Below are 23,954 nucleotides of genomic sequence, written 5' to 3'. Positions count from 1 at the left end.
TTTCTAACTTTTGTTTCATGGGTGTCACTTAGGAAGCAGGGGACCCGAATAACAGTAACTAGTATGATTTACAGTTTCCCAACAAAAATTCCCTCTAATTAAGCTCTATTGCCTTCTCCAAAACAAGACATTAACGTAGATAACACTCTACAAATAGTTAATGTTATGCTCCAATAGAGATATTATGACAAATTAACCACATTATCAATCGTGTGACCTAGTANTAAACACAACTTTCAAAACAATTAAAAAAACTTTTAATTTTTTTCATTTTTAAATTTACATTAAAAAAATAACAAAAAGATATGCTAAGACCTAAGAGTGTAGAAAAAATTACAATCTAATCTAATGAGCATATGATACTATTGGGAATTTGAAAGTTCTTCAAGAGACTAAATGTTAAACATTAATATAACGTGAGAAAATACAAAGAAAGAAAAAGATTTGGGAAGTGATAACATTGAAAAAGTTGATGAATTAAAGCCAAGAAAAAAACAAGGGTGTATAGACATAGTGGCACGTGGGAAAAACAAGATTATAAGAGAATCCAAAAAGCTTAAGTATGAAAGAAAAGAATAATAGTAATCAATCAGATTTAGTTCATACAAATTTTGTAATAAAATTAAGAAAAATAACAACACAAAGCTTAGAGTGCAACCAAAATGAAAGACAAAGCTTAAACTAACAAGTTTGTTTTGTTTGTTTGTTTAATCAAAGTATTTGTGGAAGGGTTGGGGATACTGACATGCCAACAACCCAGACAAGACCAGATTCTTCAAAGCACCGACCAGACCACTATCACCGGCTTTGATTCAGGACTCATCCTTGATCCTCCCCCCTTAAACAGAAGCAAAGACTTCCACATGCTACTGCAGGAATTAACAAATTAGAGAAATTTAATATTTCATCTCTCTTCAATCTATCATCTCAGTATTCAATACCATATATAACATTTACTTTTTTCTGCTGCTTCCGACATGATTCAAGTGATTTCTAACTTTTGTTTGATGGGTGTCACTTAGGAAGCAGGGGACCAGAATAACAGTAACTAGTATGATTTACAGTTTCCCAACAAAAATTCCCTCTAATTAAGCTCTATTGCCTTCTCCAAAACAAGACATTAACGTAGATAACACTCTACAAATAGTTAATGTTATGCTCCAATAGAGATATTATGACAAATTAACCACATTATCAATCGTGTGACCTAAGAAATATAATTTATTCAGTAATGCAAGCCAGTTTATGTAATATGCTCCTAAAAAAGAAACAAAAAGTTGCATATCTTAGCTGAACAAATATATATTACAATGACACAACTTTGTTTTATAATAACAAAGAATGAGTAAATTAGTTATATTAAACAGGTCATTTTTTGCGAATCAATAATCCCCGTCAATGTTAATGACTCAAGCATTGTACAAAGACGCAATGAGAAATCTGAATCATATGAATCATTGTTCAAACTGACACAAAAGAAACAGAAGATCTTATTAAGAAAATAATATAACCTTTTCCCACTCCAACCACATTATTTGACAGAAGCATCGCAGAATTACAATTGCTTCTGAACATCAATAACAATTTACTTTTGTAAATTATTCCTCAGCAGGCTTAAACCCGAACTCCAGCTTGTGAGGTCACTCTGATAAGCCTATCATCGTCGGAAGCAAATTGTTGTAACTGAATCACAAAAAATAGATCCAACTACCTGTATATAGTATTTTACACCTTCAGTAATTGAGAGGATTTTACCATCAGAACATACTTAAGGTTCACCTTCAGCCCTTTGAGTAAAGCTTTTGCTGCTGACAGATGACAAGAGATTACACAGCTCTTGTAAAGTTTAATCCCAGACTTTCTATCACTTCCTTAATATAAGCAAAAATTGTCTCTATTCTCTGTTCTAACTTTCTACTAAAATTAGTCAAGTCAATATAGTCAAAATACAGAACATGAGCTTGCTTTTACTGCAGAAACGCACACCATCTAGCATGCTACTGAATTTAATTCCAATTCCTGTAAATATTCAGTATACAGGTCGTCTTGGTCCATTCAACAGTGTCTGTAACTTTCTGCAATAATATCAATGATCAATCCATCACATATGCAACCAACAGAACCAAAACAAAGAAAAGACAGAACTTTAGATTCAAGAACATTCCCCTCAGAAATTACAAACTAATTGTATTCGTTCTAGATTTTCAGAAAGAATTTCAACTAGTATCTTCTTCAAGAGGACTAATATTTCATAACTCTTATTACCAGCAGCCTGACTGGGCTGATTTGTAATGAATTAATATGTTTTAGACACTTGACAAATTAGTACCACAAGATTGTTTTAACTGGTAGATGCTACTGCAAGGTGAAGAGGGTTTTATGTTAACTCTAGTCAGATACGATACCTAGTTCTATTGATTTTAGGAATCACAATCATATTACAATATGAATCAAGCCTACTCATATGACTAAAGTCAAATTAGTGCAATATCCAGTTATTTGGATTATTATTGAAAAGGCATGATTATCTAGTGTTTTCACATCTCCTATTGCATGCTTTTCTCAAATTATTTTGTCTTAGAATTTTAATAGTTACTACTTACGTTGTTATTTACTGGAATACTGAAGGCAACTAGTTGCTTCACAACTCTTCAAGTTTTCACCATCAAACAGGTTTCCTATATATAAAGCCTTGAATCCCTTTCATAAATATCTAAATTCTAATAATCCCTGTTCTAAAAAGTCAAACTCCATCAGCAATATCATAGTTTCACCCCCATATGCATGAATGAGATGAATCGTACCTGAACAGTAGTCTAGACACACAAAATCATACAATGGGCAAGTTCCACATTGAGGAACTGATGCAAAACAATTGAATATCTTAAAAAAATATTTCCATCAATGCTGAACTCTGTGCTCCACACTATCTGTGACTTTAGACCATTCAGTGATTTAATACACTCTTATGCAATACCAGGGAGTTTATGTACCAAAGGCTTCAAACTAGCAAAAACATTATACAAGGTATTAAACAAACCAAGCGAGAGAAAAGATGGAGTACCTATAAACTATTTGCAACCTCAATCCCATCTTACAGATTTGATGAATCATTCAAAATGACAACTGAATGCTATCTGCAACTTGTAGTGCTGCTGCATGAATTGGAATGTTGTGACAGCAATGCATCCAAAGGAACCTCACATCCAAACTTCCACATCAATCCTATTACTTGCTGGACCTTTTGTCTTTGACCACATGTTGAATAGGCATGGTACAATATCCACAATGTCTTTTGAGTGCGATTAACGTTGAAATTCTCCATCTCATTAAGGACACTCTCCATTTCTTCTAAGCGATTTTGTGCTCCATACAAAACCATTTTACAGTGATATAAGGACCGGCAGATTGTCCACCCAGCAGATTCAGCACGCTTTATGAAGTTTGCAAGCTTGTCCACAGCATTGCACCGGAAATAACTTGCAATAATGGTTCGCATAACTCTGGCATTTGTTACAGAGGTTTTATGCTCAAATGCCTCATTTATTGAATTTTCCATCCCCAGTAAACAATCCTCCTGAGCATAAACCCTAATCAATAGCACATTCAACCAAGGTCGATACTCCTTCTCTGGAATAAGCCCTATTAGAGCCTCAATCTTTTTAATTCTATCAGCGATAGAAATTTTACAATATGCACATATCATGGCTCTGATCAATGGGATTTCATTATCAACAACATGATGTTTTATCAATTCATATGTCTCTTCCATCCGATCTATATTCCTAGCATGAGCATACCCTCGAAGCAATAGCGAGTGGGTGTAAATATCTGGCTTTACTCCTTGTGCATTCATCATCTGAAAAGTCATTTCCATACTATCCCACATCCCAGCAGTCAGGTATCCAGCAATTAAATTATTATATGTGCGTACATTTGGTGAGAGATTTAAGTCCTTCATTCCCTGAAATGCGGCCTCCATGTGATCGACCAGCAACATACGGCCAAAGACAGATATAAGAATGTTGTATGTTACAACTGAAGGGCTAATATTAGCTTCCTTTTTCAAGTCCCGAAATAATGACTGACATTTATCACCAAGTTGATTGTACATATAAGCACCCATTAGAGCATTATAAGTACAGGTTGTCTTACCACGCTTCTTAGCCGCCTCAGTAAACAGCTCAACAGCAAGATCTACATTGTTAATCCTACCAGCAGCCGTAATACACTTTGAATACTCTTCCGGAGTCATGGGAGTACCACGCTCAGACTGCTTTCTCCTCCAGTGAACAACCTGAATATAAACAATTAGATGGATAAACACACAATTCTAGTTCTGGAACATGTAGAATACATAGATGAACATTCCACAGAGATCAACTCAATCCATTGTGTTCATATAATAATAGGAAAAATTTTAGAATCATCCACAATGAAATAATAAACATTGAAAGTCCATGATTTATCGGTACCTCAAATTTAAAGCAAACTACTCAATTAAACAAGAAAAACACGAAAGCCCAATTTAAATATTAATTCGCATGTTATTTATAATGATATACCTCTAGTGCTAACTTAGGCCAAGAACCCAACTGCTTGAGCAGCTCAACAAAAGCCGATCCATCCTTATGATTCTGAAACAAAGGCAAACCTTTCTCCTCCAAAACCCCATAAACCCTATGCAAATCCGCAACGTATTGCAGCAACTCAACGGTCAAAGACGAGACATTCTTTGTCAAATCTTCTCTAGTGCTGGCGTTCAGGTGTGCGAGCTTGTCGGAGAACAAACTAATGATGCTCTCGAAGGTGTTGGTGCGGGACGGCGAACAGAGGTCGTGGGTAAATCTGTAATTAGTGTCGTTTGTAAGGGTGAATAGGGAAAGTGGAGGTATGGTTTTGGGTTTAGAAGAGTGAGTGTGCCTGTGGAGACATTGGAGCTCGGCCTGGACTGCGTCTGAAAGTTTCCACAGGCGCTTCATTGTGCGGTGATTGATGTGGTGAACATGGGAGGAACTGAGGGTGGCTAGCTAGGTGCAATCCAACTCTGGTCCAGACGCCCGTTTAAACGTCTTGAAATTAATAAGATTTACTTCACACAAAATATTTTTTGGGTTAATTACACGGATAGTTCACTGAACTATTATTTTCGGTGAATAATTTTTCATTTCAAATTTAAATATATTAGTTTATACATTAAGAACATACTCTAAAAGTACAGCAATAAAAAAAAAAATAATAATTAATTAATTATGTTAATCATTTTATTTATAATAACAATAAATCTTCTTTTATGCATCTATCAAAATTGTATAAGATTGTCTCATAAATTCATTTGAACCCGAAACCTTTTTTTTTTTTAGTGACTGAGGTGTATGTGTCAATTTAACCTATTTTAACTAATTATCGAGATTTATTAATATTCTATAAATTTAATATTTTAAATAAATTTAAATATGTAGATGACCCCTCAAAATCATAGAGCAAGAAGATTATATCTTTCGTTTCATGTATGGGTGAAGGTAAAAGCATCCAACACCGGCTTGGTATTTTGTTTAGCGTTCGTCAATTATGGGCCAAATTTCGACAGCATAAACGTGAGCTTGGGCCAAAAAGTATATAATTTCTTCAAAGGTACAAATTTTGTTGATTTTTTATATTTAGTTAAAATACAATAAAATTTTTAAGAAATTATATTAAATGACACTATTTTAGGGGTGAAATTGAAAAGTAGCACTTTTTAAAAACTCTCTCACAAAATAGTAAAATAGCATTTTACAAAACATGAAGTGTTAGAAGCTTAAGAAGACGAAGCAGTAAAGAAGGAGAAGAAGAAGCGAGAGGCAAAAGAAGCAATATAATCTGCCGAAGACTGCCTAAGAGAAAAGAAGAGAAACAAAATATCAACTTTGTGTAATTTGTATCAAGGTTTTAAAATCCGACCTGGGGAGTGACCTGGTCAAGTCACCGGGTCCCGGGTTGCTAGTCGAATTGATTCAACCGTTGGGTCGAACCGGTTAGATCGACGATTCGTAACAAAAAACTGATCCAATCGCAGCTCAAACTGGGTCATTTCATATTTCCAGTTTTTTAGTCAAACCAACCCGGCTCGATCACTGGTTCTCGGTTCAATCGCTTGGTCCGAGCCGGGTTTTAAAACCCTGTTTTGTATTATATATAATGTTCTGTGCAAAAAGATTATTTATACAAGTATAAGAATCTATAAAAGGCAAACATATATCATGCCTTCATGCTATAATCTAACATAATTAAGGATGTGATTAGCATGAAATTCGCCATGTAATAATAACATAATATTTGCCATAAAGACAAATATTAGTTTTCCTAATCAACAATATTAATATCTTCACATGAAGAACATAGTTGCCCTAGTATATGAATTCACTCTAACCCCGTTCACTCATCTTCTTCAAAGTTAGATTAACTCTTCTCTCTCCATCGAAGAATTTGAAAACCAAAGATATAAACCGATTCCTAATTCAGTTTTGTGTGTAAGAAACATGTTAACTAAGATTTTATATAGACGAGTGGTTAATATTAGTTGTTTGGGTTAATTTTTAATTAAAGATGTTGCAAATAGAATAATTTAGTGTTTTTGACAAAACTTTTGACTACTATCATAGGGTATTAGTAAGACTTTACATACCTATAAAATTGATTTATTGAATTTCCATCCGTAGGAGAGTGGTGATTTTTTTTTTTTGGGGGGGGGGGGACTATAGACTAAAAAAATTAATGAATACAATTTTATTTCAAATTAAGGGTATATGGTGGAATTATAAAAATAATGCGAAGATATATTCGACATAATAAAAGTTTTAGAAAAACCCAAAAAGAGTACATTGAGCTTCTCTAATAAGTTATAACTTTATAAATACTTTTCAAATACAATCAAAATCTAAAAAAAAATATAAATTAAAAAATGCTCTTTTGGCCTAGGCTCTAAAATTATGAACATGTAGACTTTTGAGAAAAATTTAGGACAGATTTAAAATAAAACAAAATAATTGATAAATAAGATCAGTATTTCTAAGTTTATGATGTACAATAGGACGATAAATTCACAATAATCCTTTCGTTTTTGGTTTTATTATTCTGTTTCTTTTAATTATATTTAAGTAGTTTCCTTTAAAATACATAAATGCATTCATATTATTATTTCCTGTTGCGAATATTATATTTTAGAATTACAAAAATATTGAATTATTACATTTAAATTGGATATGGTGTCATCATCTATAACACCAGATAAAAGTGCAATGTACCGGAAATTTCAACGTGCACAGTAGAGGTCGTTCTGGGTGCATGTCGCGAAATGGTTTCCTAACTGCATCTGCTCGAAGTAACCAAATGTGACAACGGTAAGGCGGTAATACATATCCGTGTGTTATATTATCCATTGGCAAAATATCGTTATGAAAACAGTTGAATCCGATATTTAAAGCTGAGGACCCGATTTTTTTTTTCCAAACGAGAAGGTGAGACTGTTCTAAATTTTAATAAAGCTTCACTCTTCCTGTATTGTGACCATGCTATTCATGTCTTGTTTTAATCTTCTGGTGTGGAGAACTTCTTGTTTGTCTTGTGAGTCAGCAGCTGTCTTTTACAACTTTTAGTTTTTACTTCGATTTTGAACTGTATTGCTTTTAGAAGAGAGTTGACACTATTTTCCTTGTTGATTAAAAGATAAAGGAACTGTAGCTTCTTTTTGGTTGTATGTGAATATATGGAACTGCAAATGATTTAATTGTGTAGTTTGTTGCAAGTAAGGATTATCGAATTGCTTCCCCTCCCCCCCAACACCCAAAAAAAAAAAAAAAAAAAGGCGGTAAATTTCAGGTTTAGAGAGTTTAATATTCATATATTTAAATTTGAATTATGATTTTTCTTATTTCCAAATTTTCTATGTTGAATACAGTGCCTTAATTATCTAACAAACTAGCTTATTGTCTAAAAGACTGGTGAATAGTAATCAACTTTACTATGCTTATTGCTTAAGAATGAACTAGATGCTTTATTCTTTCTATTTTTGATGCTAATTTTGCAGGATGGATACACTGTAAAAACCTGCGTATGGGCGTTATGAAGGCTCAGCATACTTGTAAATGCTTAAGCAATAAGAAATATTGCCGGTGATTTTGAGTTAAAATGTATGTAACACCCATTGAAGTTGACATTGACGAAATGGGTTATTCCATGAGTAGATTGGATATAGAATCTGACTACTTTGACGGTGATAAGTCCATCAGTGAAGCTAGTAACAGTCATAATAAAATTAAGAAACCTTTGAATAATTTAGATCATGAGATTGCCCAGCTCACAAAGCTAAAATCTACACCACACGAGAAGCTGAGCAAAGTAATACCGGGGAAGCAGGGCTTGCCTGTCTCTGTGGTAAAGATGTTGGCAGCTAGAGAAGGTAATTATTCAGGAAGAGGGAGGTTTTCATCGGTGGATTGCTGTCATATTCTAAGTAGATATTTGCCAGTCAATGGACCTTGGCTTGTGGATCAGATAACTAGCAGAGCATATGTCTCTCAGTTTTCAGCTGATGGTTCTCTGTTTGTTGCTGGATTTCAGGTATTATGTTATTGCTCTATCTGAATTGGGTACTCTCTCAAATGTAAAAAAGTAGCGTAATAGGCATGTTCTATAGGAAATTTTCTGACTTCTCTATTTGGCTGATTAGGTTGTTTTCCTACATGTCTCATGTAGCCTAAGACAGCATAGGGTGATTAGTGTATCTGCAAAAAGAAAATTTGATAATCTATGTTCATTAATATTCCAAATGTTTATTTCAGGGAAGCCAAATTAGAATATACAATGTGGAGAGAGGATGGAAACTACAGAAGGACATCCATGCCAAAAGTTTGCATTGGACAGTTACAGATACATCTCTATCTCCAGATAAACGCCATATAGTGAGTTCATCTATCTGGTTTACTTAATTTTCATGTAAGAGATGCCCGTGTGATTTGAAATTCTTGTGATTGTTGCTCAAGCTTGCTCTGTCATCTGATGTATGGAGACAACTTGTCAAAAATTGCGTATAATACATAGCATAGTTTCTTATTTTTTATCTTGTCATCCTTTATTGGCCTTAGCATAGTTTGTTTGATGACATGAAGGTGCCTCTCCCAATGGCCCTAGATCTGAACATTACTATTTCTTCTATTTTAATAATTATTTATATTGCTTTTGTAGGTTTATGCAAGCATGTCACCTATTGTCCATATTGTTAATGTTGGTTCTGGGGCAACAGAGTCTCATGCAAATATTACGGTATGTTGTGCGATTCATCATTCTTAAATTTACTTTGTGCATTGCTAAGACGAAACACAAAACTCACATGCTATTGATGACACTTTTTGACAAATAGAACAACCTTTTCCTTTCATTGGCTTTGTGGTGTGATTATTTGTGTAAGGTTTTAGTTTATAACCTGATGGACAGACACGGTTTTCTGTTTGACCAGCATTGAGGAATCAGTATCACAGGCAATGAAAATATACAGATGGGAATGACTGGTGCATGTTGATGGCCGTGCACACCACATATTTGGTGATTGACATGTGATAACTAGGTTTGGAAACTGTAATTTGGATGGTAGTGTCTTAAGTCGTCTATCCGACTGTCTAAATTTTTCAAATGCAAAAAGAAAATGAAACCTGGATTATGTTAATGCATTGCCATGTCTTTGACTGTGAGATTTCTTTCTGCTGTAGAGCTTTACTCATAACTCTATAACTTGTAAGGATCCCTTTTTGTGAATAAATTCAAGCATATCTTATTTTTTCCCATCTTCCTTGTTGGTGCATCGTCCAAGGTAAAATTCTTAGTCATCCTTTCTCTTTATGGTATAGTGAAGACGATATCTTTCTATAGAGGGATACAAGGTTTTCAAGAACTTTTTGTGCTGTTGAGTTCTACATAACTCTTTAGCTCATAAGCCTCAATGATGAGTATTCAGGCGTATCTTTTGTTTAGTTCAGTCCTTTTGTTTTCTTATTCCTCTTTACTGGAGCATTTGTTTTTTCATGGTAAAATTGGCTCACATTTGGAACCCACATGCTATACAGGAGATACACGATGGATTGGACTTCTCTGCTGGTAGTGATGGAGGAGGTTATTCTTTTGGAATCTTTTCTGTGAAATTTTCAACTGATGGGCGAGAACTTGTTGCTGGAAGTAGTGACGATTCTATATATGTTTATGATCTTGAAGCAAATAAGCTTTCTCTTAAAATTTTGGCACACACGGTAAAGACTGCTATAGTGATGTTCACATCCTTTATCTCATTTTCTATTCGTGTTGCATATTTGTCTGATTCCTATAGTCATTTACTCTTTGTACATTGCTGCCATAGTTATATTCTGCTGGCTTACAGAGTTCTAAAAGCTACTAGGATGTTAGGTTTATCAGTTGTGTAATTGGGGACTAAAGTCCTGCAATTTTTACCTGTACTTCAACATTTTCAAAGTGAACTAGAGAAATTAAAATGAGTGAAGTTGAACAAATTAGCTTTCCTGAAAGCAGTATTGAAATGGAAGAGTGATTTTATTTTCGTTTGATTTTTCTCTCTTATTCTTGTGATGAAGAGGCTTTATTCCAGTGTAGAGAATTCTTCTTCTGATAATAAATATTTGTCCAGGTTCTTAATAGATGAGTGTTTTATTTTGCAGTCTGATGTTAACACTGTGTGTTTTGCTGATGAAAGTGGCCATCTAATTTATTCTGGGAGTGATGATAATCTTTGTAAGGTAAATTCAATTCTGTTCTAATTAGAAGTTTTAAGAATGTAATACCTCTTAATGTATTTATACTTGTTGGTTTCTGTTAGATTTGATTGCCATCTTTGAGGACATTATATTTCTTATAGTCAATCATTGTTCTTGACTTAATATTTCTTGCTTGGCTGTTCATTTAATGATTGCATGTTAGATGTGCCAGAAATGTTAATATAACTGTACTTCAAATTTTGTTCTATTCATATGTAGCTGTCACAAACTAGTTGGTATTGAATTTTGATTAATGGTCAGTGAATATGAGTTTGCTTTGATTTATTAGCTGACCGTTTTGATCTTGCAACTTTTCTATGCTATTCAAATGTGTACCATGGTTTGCATATAGAAGAACAAAAATAGATAAATAAAAATAAAATTCTATTTTTGCAACTAATAGTTGAAGTCTGAACCTAGTACACTTGGCTTTAATCGTCGGTTTGCAGGAGTAAATACCTATCCTGCATAATGTTAAAAAATAAACTTTTATTGACTTCCAGATTGCTTTTAAGTTAGGAGTCACTTTCTGAGATGGTTGACTAGTTTAGATTGCTTCAGCAAGTTTGCAACCCAACACTTCATCTTGGAGGTAAATTTGGAATCCTATCGGAGGGATATAAGGAATTATTAAAAACTTAATGTTGTAATTACAGCAGACAAACTTTGGCAGAGGTGGTTGTCCTGCACATACTGGAGCAGAACAACTTAAGTTTTCAGTGATGATGGTGGTGGTATTGTTAATAGAAATAGTGAATACAATAATAAATGATCCCTTGTAATCCATTAAGGTTCTAAGATTTCATCAATCTAGAACTTTTGAACCTTCTGAAGCCAGTTCACTCCTGCATCTAATTTTGTGGAAAGATATGAGTTAATCTAATGCATTAGTGCTTATGTTGGCCTGTTTCATGATCATATTTTGGTCTCAACAAGCAAATTAGTGGAATGCACAATTTTATGTATAGATCATATGTGAAAAGGCAACAAATATGGATGTGTTTATTTTACTTAGTTCTTAAACGTTCTACAGGTGTGGGATAAACGTTGCCTAAATGCAAAAGGGAAGTCAGCAGGAGTCCTGATGGGACACTTAGAAGGGATTACATATATTGATACCCGTGGAGATGGTTGTTATTTTATCTCAAATGGTAAAGATCAGACTACCAAACTTTGGGATATTCGGAAAATGTCCTCTAATGCTACCTGGTATGTTTAGTTTATCGCCTTTGATTCTTTGAATCAATTAATTGTTCAAGTGCAGTCAGTATATGATGCATGTCTTATGTTTTCTTTTTGTTGATTTATGAATGTATCACATTAACCCTGTTAAAAACTTTGTTCTTTCAATCCCTTCCGAAATTTTAAAAGAGCAAGATTTTGAAAGGCTAGTGGGGGGCTTGGATTTCTCAGAGTAACCAATGAATGTTATGATTGTGTGATATCTTAAGATTGAACATACTACGGATGGAGAATGCTAATAATAGTTTTCTTTCATCCCAGCCATGTGAGGCTTAGGAATTATGAATGGGATTATAGATGGATGGACTACCCATCCCTGGCAAGAGATTTGAAACACCCATCTGATCAGTCGGTGGCTACATATAGAGGTCATTCCATCCTGCGTACTCTTATCCGTTGCTACTTTTCGCCTGCATATAGGTAAGTAACAAGTGCAATTTCTACTTCATGATAATTTGATTATGAGCATTTGAAAGTTTAGATGGCTTTCCTCTGATGTGTTTACGTTAAATTCCTAGAGGCCCTAGTTTTAAGTAGGCTCTAGCCATGCTTTTAAGTTAAAAATCTATTTTCTCTGGGCAAGATTTTTGTTTCAGTCGTTTGACTCTATTCTACCAGTTTTAAAACCTGAATTAATTTAATTTTAATTATGTTTAATCACTTTCTGCAGCACTGGCCAAAAATATATCTACACTGGATCCCATGATTGTTGTGTTTATGTTTATGACTTGGTAAGTAATCAAAACTCATATTTTTTTTTTTTCCGATATTTGCATGATCAATAACCAGAGATCAATAATGGTGAGCCTTTCTCCTAATGTGGTTATGGTGATTTATAGGTGAGTGGAGCGCAAGTTGCTGTACTAAGGCACCATACTTCACCTGTAAGAGATTGTAGTTGGCACCCATATTACCCGATGCTAGTTAGCTCTTCTTGGGATGGAGATGTTGTGAGATGGGAATTTCCGGAGAATGGAGAAGCTCCAATGGCTATGACCAAGAGGAGAATCCGGAGGAGACAGTTTTTCCTGTGATATGAGATGACTATGCAATAAGAGTCAAGCATGTCCATATAGCTGTACAGAACAAACCAATAATGTAAAGAGTATAATCTTGAAAATTTGTATAATTTTCCTGAATAAGGGTGTAGTTGTAGAGCACCCCATGCGAATTACCTTGTAAGTATTTATTTGTTTATTTATTATCGCCCAATAAGATACCGTTGGGTATAATTATTCTCTGAGAATAATTTGGTAATATTTAAATCCAGAAAATAAGAAAAATGCTTTTAGTATGATTCCAGCCATCAAATTTGAGGGATGGTTTCTAGAAACCAAATTGTTAACCTTTTTTTGTGTGGGTCTTGCTGGAGGGTTTCCATAGGTAAGGACTACGGTATGATGGTGTGGTGGGGTGGGTAAGTGGCCCACGATCTTGTTTGTCTAAAAGATTTGACAGTGTCTTTTTTTTTTTTTTAAATGATCTGAAGGCTAATTTACATGAACTTTAACTAATTTTTTAGGATCTTAAAACTACTAGTTAGATAAGAGCTCCAATAATTACTCTTATTAACACTTCGAAAAGAAATTCGAACATAAGACCTTGAGTAATAAACCTAAGAATTTTTATGAAATAATTCTTTTCTTTTCTTTCAAATGAGAAATTAAACAAACAATATTGTAGACATGATTACAAGGTCATGCTTTAGTCAATTATATGCTTCTTTGAATTTGACGGTTCCTTTTTTAGTTATAAGTGTATTGGCTTGAGAGTGAAGCCCCTACTTATGGGTTTGGAAAGACCCTTACAAAGCAAATATTACTCATAGAATAATGGCATTAATCAAACATGCATGGAGTTGGAGTTTAACTTTGAAGTTATACGCACTGCATAATCATGCATTCTTTTATGATTATGAGGGCCTACCTACGCTTTTAAAAAAAATGAAAATGAAAATATTCTTAAAGCAGGGAAGCTTAGCATTGAAAAAAATAAAAATAGGGCAAATATATGCCTTTCTATAGCAATAAGAATATGAGTAGAGCCCACAAAATTGGTCAACAATAATGTGGTTGAATGGATTTAACTTATCTTTTCCAACCAAAAGCTAAAGAAATTTGAGACTCTTATTGAATCTTTGAAAGTGAGTTTTAATTATTAAAAGCAAATAAAAGGTTTTATTAGAACGAAGTTCGACAGGTTTAATAAAATTATTAGCAGTTTCTTCTCTTGGAAATTAATTATAAGAAAAAAAGAAATGATTTGACCAAAAAGAGGTGATGGTGGGATGTGCAATATTGTTTTAAATTATCCTATTGGCAGAGGCCAAGCATCGAGTTAAAAAAAAATAGTCTTACAGATTGACCTTTGTGCTATTCACCATGTGCCTTAACCTTTAATTTAAGTCACCCTCACCTAATATCCTTTTCTTTCACATGTCCAGACTCCAGACCCTTCTTCATGATTTTGTTGCTTTTACCCTGTTTATTTTATTTGGTTTTAGTTTTAATTTTTAACAATTATAGAACAAGTGACGTTAAAAGTCCAAGTGTGTGTGATGAATGTTTGCTCGCTTCACTCATCAATATATTCATGCAGTTAGCTGGTTTCCATGAATTACGATGATGGGTTATCAATCACAGCACAAGCTCGTGCAAATGAAAAGCTGAAAAGCAGAGGAGAGGACTATCATTTCTGTCACATATATATATATAGATATGACAAACTACCAAAAAGTTTGAGACTAGTGGTATATAAAGGATAGGACGATACTTATAACTCAATTTTCTAAATTTTTTTTCATTTGTCTATTTGTTACAAGATCCCACCTATCCATTTTGAGTTTATCAATTGAAATTGTCATGTTAAAAGTTTATAAGATTAGTTTGTGAACCAATTTTTATTCTTAAAACAAACATTAGTGTAAGAATTTATTTTTATGTTTTTTAGAATCTGTCTTGGGATAATAAAATATTTATAGGAAATTTCGTGTCCATCCAGGTTGAAAGGTGTGTTTGTTGTTTGTGAAAGTAGGATTCTCCTCCAACAACTATTGTCTGCACTGTTTTATCATATCTAAGATTCTTATCACTCACTAACATATATACAATTGCTTATCAAATGACCGTTGTTCATAATATTTGTTCTAAGTAATAAATACAAATTTTCACAACACTAGCAGCCCAATCAAGAAGAAGGGAAGACATAATATGCTTCTCGAAGACAATGAATCTGAAATTCTGAATTGTATAATTTTTCTTCAGAAGAATTTAATATCATACACCAAACATAATAATGAAGACGTAAATTATCATACATTAACATTAATAACAAAACATGAAATTAACACTACACAATTGCCCTCTATCCACAACATTCTTTATTCCTCAAAAAAATAAATTAGTCAATCAAAATTACCACCCACAAAAAATTAATAAAGATACCGTATTTTTTATCTTTTCTTCCCGATTTACCCCTCACCAATTTCCAAATTCACAATTCTACCCTCTCCATTCGTTACACTGTGCAGCAGGCCTGGTCTTCTGCTTCCCAGCCTTCAATGGGCACGGCGTCTGTACGGGCGGGACCATACAATTATACTGCAGACACAGCGAGCTACTCAACGGAATCATAGCCGCCGGATTAATCTCTATTCCTGTCAAATAGTTGTGCTGTAGATATAAAGTCTGTATACTAGCAGCCAATAACCGATCCACAAAACTACCCGGTACTTGACCCATAAACCGGTTGTTATTTAGATATAGATTCTGTACGCTCGAGAACATTGGCGAGATTTGACCTGATAGCCTATTGTAGCTCAAGTCGACGATTGTGATTGTCACCTGATCACCTGGCTGAACCGGACCAGTAAATGAATTTCTCTGTAACTGAAGGTTTGTTATTGGATATGAGAAGATCCGACTTGGAATATTACCGTTAAACTGGTTCATACTCAAGTCCAGGTAATTTAACTGGTCGAGCCGGTTTAACAACCGGTCAACCGGTCCAGTCAGCCGGTTCCACGACAAAGAGAGGTATTGCATTGACGGAGGCAGAGCATCAGGAGATAGCGAACCGGAGAGGTCATTGTGTTTCAAGTCGAGTCGGGTTAGTGTTTGGGAGAGAAACGGAGGGACCGAACCGGACAGTTTGTTGTGGCAAAGTATGACATTCGATAGCTCCGGTAAGGTACCGATTGTGCGAGGAATGTCTCCTGTGAGCTGGTTATAGCTGAGATCAAGCGTTTTCAGGCCACGTAACTGGCCGAGAGTTTCTGGAATTCCGCCGGATGCGAAGTTCCGACTGATTGCAAGGAAACGCAGGTTCTTCAACTGAGACAAAGATTGCGGGAGCTGGCCGATGATTCGGCCAGGCACGATTGACAGCTCCGCGAGAGAAGAGAGTTTACCAATGGCTGGGTCGAGGCGGCCCGTGAGACCAGGCGAGCCGGCCCGAGGATCTCCAAGATTTAGAGAAATAACTTTATCGCCTTCACAGTACACTCCAGCAAAGTTACATGGATCAGAAGTGAAGTCCCATGAAGCGAAAAAGTTAGAACCAGGCATATCTTCGAGAGACTTTCTAATGGCTTGTAAAGCTAAGAAATCAACAGGGTCTAGAATAGCAAAAACATCTAATAATTTACATTGTAGAAGAAACAGAGTGAAGAAAATGTAAGAGAGGTTAATGATCCTCTTCTTTGGTTTCGCCATTGTGGAAAGCATTGTTCTTGTTGCAGTGGAGGGAGTGTGGACAGATGGTTATATAGTGAAGAAAGAAGGGTTAAAGAGTAATAGAAAAGCTTTTTCGTGAGTGAAATGGACCGATTTCTCGTGGGAAATGCCGTGAAAGCTTTAATGGCGAAATTATCAGCATCAAAAAAAGAAAAAAAGAAAAGAGATTGATAAGTACCTTAGCTATGGCTTGGAAGAGAAGCAATAGAGGTATATAGTATAGCTCTATTTTATGATTTTCTTCTTCTCCTTGTTCAATCTTGTTCTTGAAGCCTTGGGCTTTTCATTATTTAGGCTTCTGAGAGAAGATGGAAATGGAAATCACTGCTGTAGGTGCTGTTACTTGCGTAACCAGTAGTCGCTCTGTTAACGCTATTATTATATTAATATTCTTAATTTTTCTTTTATTGGGAACTGGTTCAAGGGTAAACGGTTGTCCGAGCCTACCTGGAAGAACGAACCTGTGGTTCGGATGACAGATAAGCAGATGTTGAGACGGTGGTTCGGACGGGGATCACGTGCTCCATTGGGTTTGGACTTGGATCCCGAAGGGCTAGGGCACACATCAATATCACCGACAGGTAGAAGGTGCCACCGCCACGTATGAAGATTTGTTTGTTAATAAGTAGTTTAATGAGGAGGTAATGTAGTGTAATTAACTGGCAGGTGTCGTTACCGTAAGAGTAAATAAACAGAATTGTTACTGTGGGTATTCAGTTTCATTTCTTTTTAACTAGATCGTTACGTGATATATTAATTAGTAATTAAAACGATTAAGTTAGCGGAGCCGGAGGCACACTCCCCATCCGCAACGCTGTGGTTGTATACGACCGCTGGTGTAAAAAAGTTGGTCAAAAGAAGCTCTTTCTTTAACTTGGACCCAAAGTTTGTAGGCTATAAATGATTAAATATCAAGTACTGGAGCTGGAAGAAGTCTGTTAAACTTATTTCTTACGAGAAATCAATTAATTTCTTTGAAGAGTAGACGACATATTCCCTCCCAAGTTTGACGAATCTCAAGTTGGTACCATAAGTTCTATTATTCTAGATTTTCACCCTTAAAGTAACGAAAAATAGTTAGATATAACAGTTTAGGGGTAAATTAATCATTTCACAGAGGAGGCGCACATTAGCAGATCGCTACCCCTAACAAAAATCTGGCACACATTAGCAACATCATCGCCGTCGTTTTTCGCTCTTTTTCGACGATTCTTCCACCCAAAATCACCCTTGTCACCACCATTCGAACCCTCATCCTCCCCTCTACAAAACCATACCCTTGACAACTCCTCATCGCCCGCCGATCTCCAGCCACGACAGCCGCCACATGCGACTGGTTTTCGTCGGTGTCCACCGGCGAATGGCCACTAAACGGTTACTGGGACATAGGGGTTTTGTAGATTAGGAGACGCTGGTTGCAGTGGTGACATCGAATTAGATTTTCGTCGTCGGAATCGACCAGAATCCTGCGAAGAACGACGAAAACCTAAGCTTGACGAAACCGGCGATCGGAGGGCCCAATGAGTTGGGAACCAGAGGGGTTTTGGACGACGGATGATGGGGAAGGTGATGGAGGTGACCAGGGGTTTCGTCGGCATCAGAAATAGCTCAGATCCAGTGAAAATCGAGACGGTGCACAGTCACTGAGGGTGTAATTGATGTAATTTCAAAATAAGATGGTTAATTATAATTTTAGTAATTTAGGAGTTAAAATATAATTTATTAATTTAGGGTTAAAGGGTATTATAGTAATTACACCCTTACTATCCTAAAAAATGTTAACAGTGTTATTTTAAGGATGCGAATCTAGAATAAATAGAACCTGTAGTACCAACTTGAGATTTCATCAAACCTTGGGTGAGAATATATCGTTTTCTCTTCTTTGAAAGGAATTCTATCAGAATATCAAAAATACTCTACAACTCGAATTTTCTATCCATCTATAACTTGTTTGTATCAAAATCATATCAAAACATATATTATATGATTAACCTGCGAATGTCCACTCATACATTTGTTGGGATGATTTAGTACATGATAGAGACTTGTTAATTAAGTGTTGTGCTCAAATAAAGGACGACATTAATTACCTGAATCACGTACATATTGTAAGTATGTTTGAAGCAGAAAAAAACTCGGCCTAATTTTACTTGAAAAGAATGGATCTCAATAATAATACAGCTGACCTATCAAAAGCTTTGCTGAATTAAAAATAAGGTGTCTTAAAAGATTAATGCAAAAGACATTAAAATTTTGAGTATATGTAGCTTGCGTGGGAAGAGTAAGATGGTCCCAATATCATGGAGAAATGTGTTAAACATTTTCACCAAACGCAACAACCCCAATACCCTCCGGGCCGGGTAGTTGAATTGGGTCCTTTTTCATCCAGCTAGCTCCACCATGTTTTTAGCCACTCTCAAACAAAATCCTTCATTCAATTCTATGACGAAGCGCCTTTACTGTTTGGCAGTCAAGACAATGAGAAATTTCTCAACACCATTCGTTTAAAGCTTTCTTCTGACACTACCTGCCAAAAACTACATGGCCTTCTATTTCTCTATAGAAAAATAAAAACATGCATGAATCACCATGACAACCAAAATAAGTACGAAAGAATATTGCAAAATGTTCCGACAAATAGCTTTGTGACATTATCATCTCATATTCTTACATATCAAAATATAAGATTAATGTGACATTTTGCTTACCTGGTTGTATTGATTTCTTGTCCGAGTAAGCTTGGCTGATGATCATATTATTGGTTACTCTCATCGTGAGTTACATATTAATTAGGGGTTTTAATTAGTACTAACTTACCATTTTAAGTTTTTTCTTACCATGGGCAAATACGTAGGGTCGGTAGGGAGCAAAAGAAAATGATTAGGTGAGGGTTTAATTGCTTCACGTACTAGTGTTATTTACATAAAAAAGTATTAAGAATATTTTCAAATGACTCTTTATATGACATAAATTATTTATTATAAATAGTTTATCTATAGAAACAAGAGTTTAACAAACTCTTTATTTTTTAAATATAAATTAAAAAGTGAGTCTGACTTCCCACATTTAGAGAGTCAAATTTTACTTTTTATCCCAATTTTAAATAATAAATTACAAATTTTTATATATTTTATTTATGATTTATCTCTTCTGTTAAGTTTCTTTTTTGAAAAAACATATTCTTTCTCATAAAATTTAAAGAGTTTATTAGATTTAAATAAAAATTTGGTTCTTTAAATTTAAAAATTAATAAAAATATTCTTTATTTATATAAAAAATACTTTTTTAAATAAAAAGCACTATAAAATGAGTGGGGGCTTTATATTCTATTTCTATCCAGTTTTTTTGACAGAGTTACTTAACTGTGATGAGCAGTAATTGTCTCACCAGTCATCCCCATATTGATCAGTTGATGTTCCTATCATCTTATGGACCACCCACCCCATTAATGATGCAAAGCCAATCCTCTATTAATAACACCCATCACATCCATTCACCTTCTACTCTAAAATGCGGCTACAACTTCTACATCCCTAAAATTAAAGGGACAATTTCAATTTTTCAAAATGCCCTTTTCGGAACCTGGTATAATTTCTTTGGGAATGCATTACGAACTGAAGTAGCACAAAATTGGAAAAACGAATGGTTAAAACACCGTGAGCAGCGGCAGATTATCAAATACACTGTCTGTGGACAGCGAGGAATCAACACTAATAAAATGATGTTAATCTCAACAAATTGGCACACCATCCTATTGGTAACGCTGACAAAGAATTTACTTTAGGATTAATCAACAGAGAAACATCTCCTTCAAACTTGTTAATTGGGACCATTTGTCCTCAATAGGCGGACCAGGCTTAACTGTTCAAAGCATTGAACCATCTCAGGACCACAGCTTCCATAAATAACCATTACATTGAAGAATTACCCATAATAACTTCTCTACTTGTCTCACCTTCATACAACTTTCTGATGGAAACAGCCAACCCAATTGTCATAGTCATCCTTCGTTGCCCGGCACCATCAGAGTTCAGAAATCACTTCTCCCCAGTTGACTGTGGAGGGCTGTACTTACCACAACTACTATACAATACAATTTCTTACATTACCTAAAGGCTAACATTCTTTATCAAATGGAAAGAACCCAGCAGTTGAAATATGTCCATCTGTAGCTAGACTCCAAACCTTCATTTGGGTGGTGGCATATACACAAAATTCAAGTTTTAACAATAACGTTTGAACACCAAACATAGTCACATGCAATAAATGGGATCCACACCATTAGATTAGGTTCAAAATAGGTGTGGTCAAAGATAATTGGAAAACTTCAGCATCAGTCTTCTAGCCAGATTAATTGACCTAAGAATTTAGACCACTGAACAGCAAAGAAACTCATATACTTTTCAGCAGAAGAGGTAGAAAATTTATTCACACCAGCAATCTCCTCTAATACAGGCTTCAGAAATTATCTAAGACAATCCTTCATCAACTCAAAGGAGCTGGAATTCGGAACAATATTCGGAACAATAAAAACTCATATAAGAGTAGCTATGACAAATATCAGTTCAGTCTCTATGCTTCATCACTAGGGAATACTATCAGCATCCTCATTCCACCATAGGAATTGACCCACCGGCAGCAATGATCTGTTGCTCCAACTACAGTGACCAAACAGCAAGGAAAGAAAAAAGAGTTAAAATCCAATTTCAGACAAAAGCAAGAAACAACGATTATGCAAATTGCTAAGAATATCTTTGTATTTCCAAGTGAGGAGGAAAAAAAATCCTTCCCACCCTACTTTATAATGATGAATGAGTAAAACAAGTGTAGTCTGGATGGGGCTGAAATATCAAAATGGTAAAAGACAAAAGGAAGCTTCATTTAGGAAAGCAGTAGCAAATAGGAATTCAGTTTCGAAGGAGCAGCTTTTTATTTAAGAATTAAATGGAGAAAGGTTCTTCCTTGGATAATTAGAAAAAACCCTGTAAACTGTCAACTATTTCAATAGTCTTTGTACTTACTCTAAACAGCTGTTGAAGTTTGTTCTTCAATACAGAGTATTCCTGATTCACTTGTTGCAGGCATCTCAAGCAACTGCACCAGAACATTCTTGAGTTAATCAGTTTCAGTTGCAACCACTACAGTAAATACTCCCTTCATCAGAATTCAACTTTTATATATACACAAAATTAGGACAATTTACAACTCCAAGAAGATTCATGCATGGTACAATATTTTCTGCATACCACATAGGAATGGATCAGTACTGACAAATGATCAGGAAGGACATCCAATGTTTTTTAAACTTCAATAGGACCATCAGAGACTTTAGCTATCTAATTGCATTTTCAAAATAAATGTAAGACATGGACCCTTGAAAAACCCTTAACTCTTTTCCTAAAATTTCAAAGAGTATTTATTAACTTCTATATAAGAACAGTAATTTCAATGTCTAGAAAAAGATAACCAAACGTCACAATTTGACATAAGCCATATACTAGACAACAGCAAAAACTATTTAGCCTTCTTCAAACAAGATCAAAAGCATACATTAGCTCAGAAAGTGAGAGTTTCTAAACTTATTAGAAGTCAATCAATTAAGGTCAAGAACTAAAATAAAAGAACCATACCCAATTTTTTAAAAATTTGAAACAGCTCAAAATCCCTTAGTTAAATAGCAGATAAGTGTTCATTATGTTCATTTCAAAAGTCACAAATGTTAGATCTATTGGGCTGTTTCGGATTTCAAAAAGATTCTGTCATCATTCATAATCAACCGATGCACAAAGAAAATAATTGTTCAAACAAACTTTCAGAGGTTAATGAAATCACGCACTATGAGTGTGCCATAACTCACCCTTCGCGGTTCTGGGCCTCACAAAAAGTTCTGAAGGCAATGCATGCATTTTTAACTCTCGATGCACCAACACTGTTAACCATAAAAACCAATGTCATCAAACACTTCAAAATAACAAGAAGAATAATATAATTAAGATGATCCTGGCATGATGAAAACTCACTTATAAACAGCAATTAGTTATCTTGTCATACTGTTCTACTATCATATTAGAAATATTCACGCCAAAATCAAAGATTTTGTAATAGTTATTCTGAGAAGGACATATTAAATGAGGAAATTTAATAGTATATTTATAAAACAATAATAAAAAAAGCTGCAAATACCTGGAACTGCTACCCTTCAGTTGATGGACATGGGAATCTACCTGCTTAAAGTCTACATTTTGTTGCTCCCTAAACATTGAAGGAAATAAAAAGAAAACCCAATCAACAATTATAGGAAAATTAAAATTTTTTCTTTCTAAACAGTAAAAAAAAAAAAAAGTTAAAAATTTCAAAAATCAGCCACAAAAGTCAAAAATTGTAAAAAAGAAAATAAAAAGTTGAAAGAAAAGAGAGGAAAACCACTCACAGAGCTTGGGCCATATTCTGAACAAGCTTCTGACAGTCATCAAAGAAAAGAGACACAACTTCCACCACAAAATCTGGGTTACTCTCATCTTGCAGTTTCTGCAACTGAGAGAACTGATCATCAACGTATCCCTGTAGACAAACAAAACAAACCCATTAACAAGAAAACAATCAACACAAAACCCATTTAGTCCTTGCAAAAACTAATCTTTTTTACAGAACATTAACCTCTGAAACAATCTCCTTCAACTAATAGGTTTAAATTAAAACAAAAAAAAAAAATTAAAAAAAAATCTTACAACAAAAAGAAGAAAGTGCAAACCTCACGATAAAGAGATGAAGTGTAATCAATGAACTGTCTCTGCAACTGACTGATAACATCCATGGCTGTTTGGTCTCTGAGCTTAGTTTGCGTCTCAGTTGATTCTGAAATGACTGTAAACGATAACGGCAGATCTTTTAGAGCAAATAAAAATATATAAAATATTTGCAACTGTGTGTGAATTTTTGTTTTTTTGGTTTTATTAGTTTTCTATTTCTAGTTGTCTTGACTCATATTTTGACCCAATCAGAACTCGGGAAAAAGTTACGAAGTTGTAAGGTTAAAGTTGGCAAACTCATTATTTAATTTTATACTATAAATTATGTGGGTACTTGATATTTCATCTAACAATTACGTATCTATTGAATTTACAAGGAAACTCAAAAGTGGTGTGTTATAGATCTCTTCATATTCATGTATGTTTTGTAA

The 23,954-nt window shown here is 34.7% G+C and overlaps 4 protein-coding genes across 6 annotated transcripts; 1 reads left to right on the top strand and 3 right to left on the bottom strand.

Moving 5' to 3' along the window:
* Positions 1 to 1,370: 1,370 nt before the first annotated feature.
* On the bottom strand, positions 1,371 to 5,068 carry LOC116108859 (pentatricopeptide repeat-containing protein At2g30780). Of its 2 annotated transcripts, XR_004124690.1 has the most exons (3): positions 4,566 to 5,068; positions 3,065 to 4,297; positions 1,371 to 2,075 (listed from the first exon to the last, which is right to left on the bottom strand). XR_004124690.1 is itself a non-coding variant. In XM_031395097.1 (2 exons), the coding sequence occupies exons 1-2, from the start codon at positions 4,980 to 4,982 to the stop codon at positions 3,134 to 3,136; spliced, it is 1,581 nt and encodes a 526-aa protein (XP_031250957.1). In that variant the 5' UTR covers positions 4,983 to 5,068; the 3' UTR covers positions 2,110 to 3,133. The 2 variants fall into 2 exon arrangements, 1 of the variants encoding a protein (XP_031250957.1); XM_031395097.1 differs by lacking the exon at positions 1,371 to 2,075 and having other exon boundaries at positions 2,110 to 4,297.
* A 2,451-nt stretch (positions 5,069 to 7,519) lies between these two features.
* LOC116108820 (LEC14B protein) lies at positions 7,520 to 13,265 on the top strand. Of its 2 annotated transcripts, XM_031395052.1 has the most exons (10): positions 7,520 to 7,605; positions 8,069 to 8,601; positions 8,823 to 8,942; positions 9,226 to 9,303; positions 10,101 to 10,280; positions 10,704 to 10,781; positions 11,833 to 12,008; positions 12,303 to 12,461; positions 12,712 to 12,772; positions 12,881 to 13,265. In XM_031395052.1, the coding sequence occupies exons 2-10, from the start codon at positions 8,170 to 8,172 to the stop codon at positions 13,073 to 13,075; spliced, it is 1,479 nt and encodes a 492-aa protein (XP_031250912.1). In that variant the 5' UTR covers positions 7,520 to 7,605; positions 8,069 to 8,169; the 3' UTR covers positions 13,076 to 13,265. The 2 variants fall into 2 exon arrangements, with proteins under 2 accessions (XP_031250912.1, XP_031250911.1); XM_031395051.1 differs by lacking the exon at positions 7,520 to 7,605 and having other exon boundaries at positions 7,628 to 8,601.
* Positions 13,266 to 15,327: 2,062 nt separating this feature from the next.
* LOC116108833 (probably inactive leucine-rich repeat receptor-like protein kinase IMK2) lies at positions 15,328 to 17,116 on the bottom strand. Its single transcript, XM_031395067.1, has one exon. It carries the CDS (start codon positions 16,763 to 16,765, stop codon positions 15,542 to 15,544), a length of 1,224 nt encoding a protein of 407 aa, XP_031250927.1. The 5' UTR covers positions 16,766 to 17,116; the 3' UTR covers positions 15,328 to 15,541.
* Positions 17,117 to 21,171: 4,055 nt separating this feature from the next.
* On the bottom strand, positions 21,172 to 23,692 carry LOC116108809 (histidine-containing phosphotransfer protein 5). The gene is made up of 6 exons (XM_031395035.1): positions 23,526 to 23,692; positions 23,205 to 23,335; positions 22,958 to 23,026; positions 22,632 to 22,703; positions 21,796 to 21,868; positions 21,172 to 21,432 (listed from the first exon to the last, which is right to left on the bottom strand). Exons 1-6 carry the CDS (start codon positions 23,586 to 23,588, stop codon positions 21,382 to 21,384), a joined length of 459 nt encoding a protein of 152 aa, XP_031250895.1. The 5' UTR covers positions 23,589 to 23,692; the 3' UTR covers positions 21,172 to 21,381.
* Positions 23,693 to 23,954: the final 262 nt, after the last annotated feature.

Source organism: Pistacia vera, unplaced genomic scaffold (assembly GCF_008641045.1).
Source record: "Pistacia vera cultivar Batoury unplaced genomic scaffold, PisVer_v2 Contig57, whole genome shotgun sequence".
In the NCBI taxonomy this organism is placed as follows: domain Eukaryota; kingdom Viridiplantae; phylum Streptophyta; class Magnoliopsida; order Sapindales; family Anacardiaceae; genus Pistacia; species Pistacia vera.
This window is presented reverse-complemented; position numbering and strand designations above follow the sequence as displayed.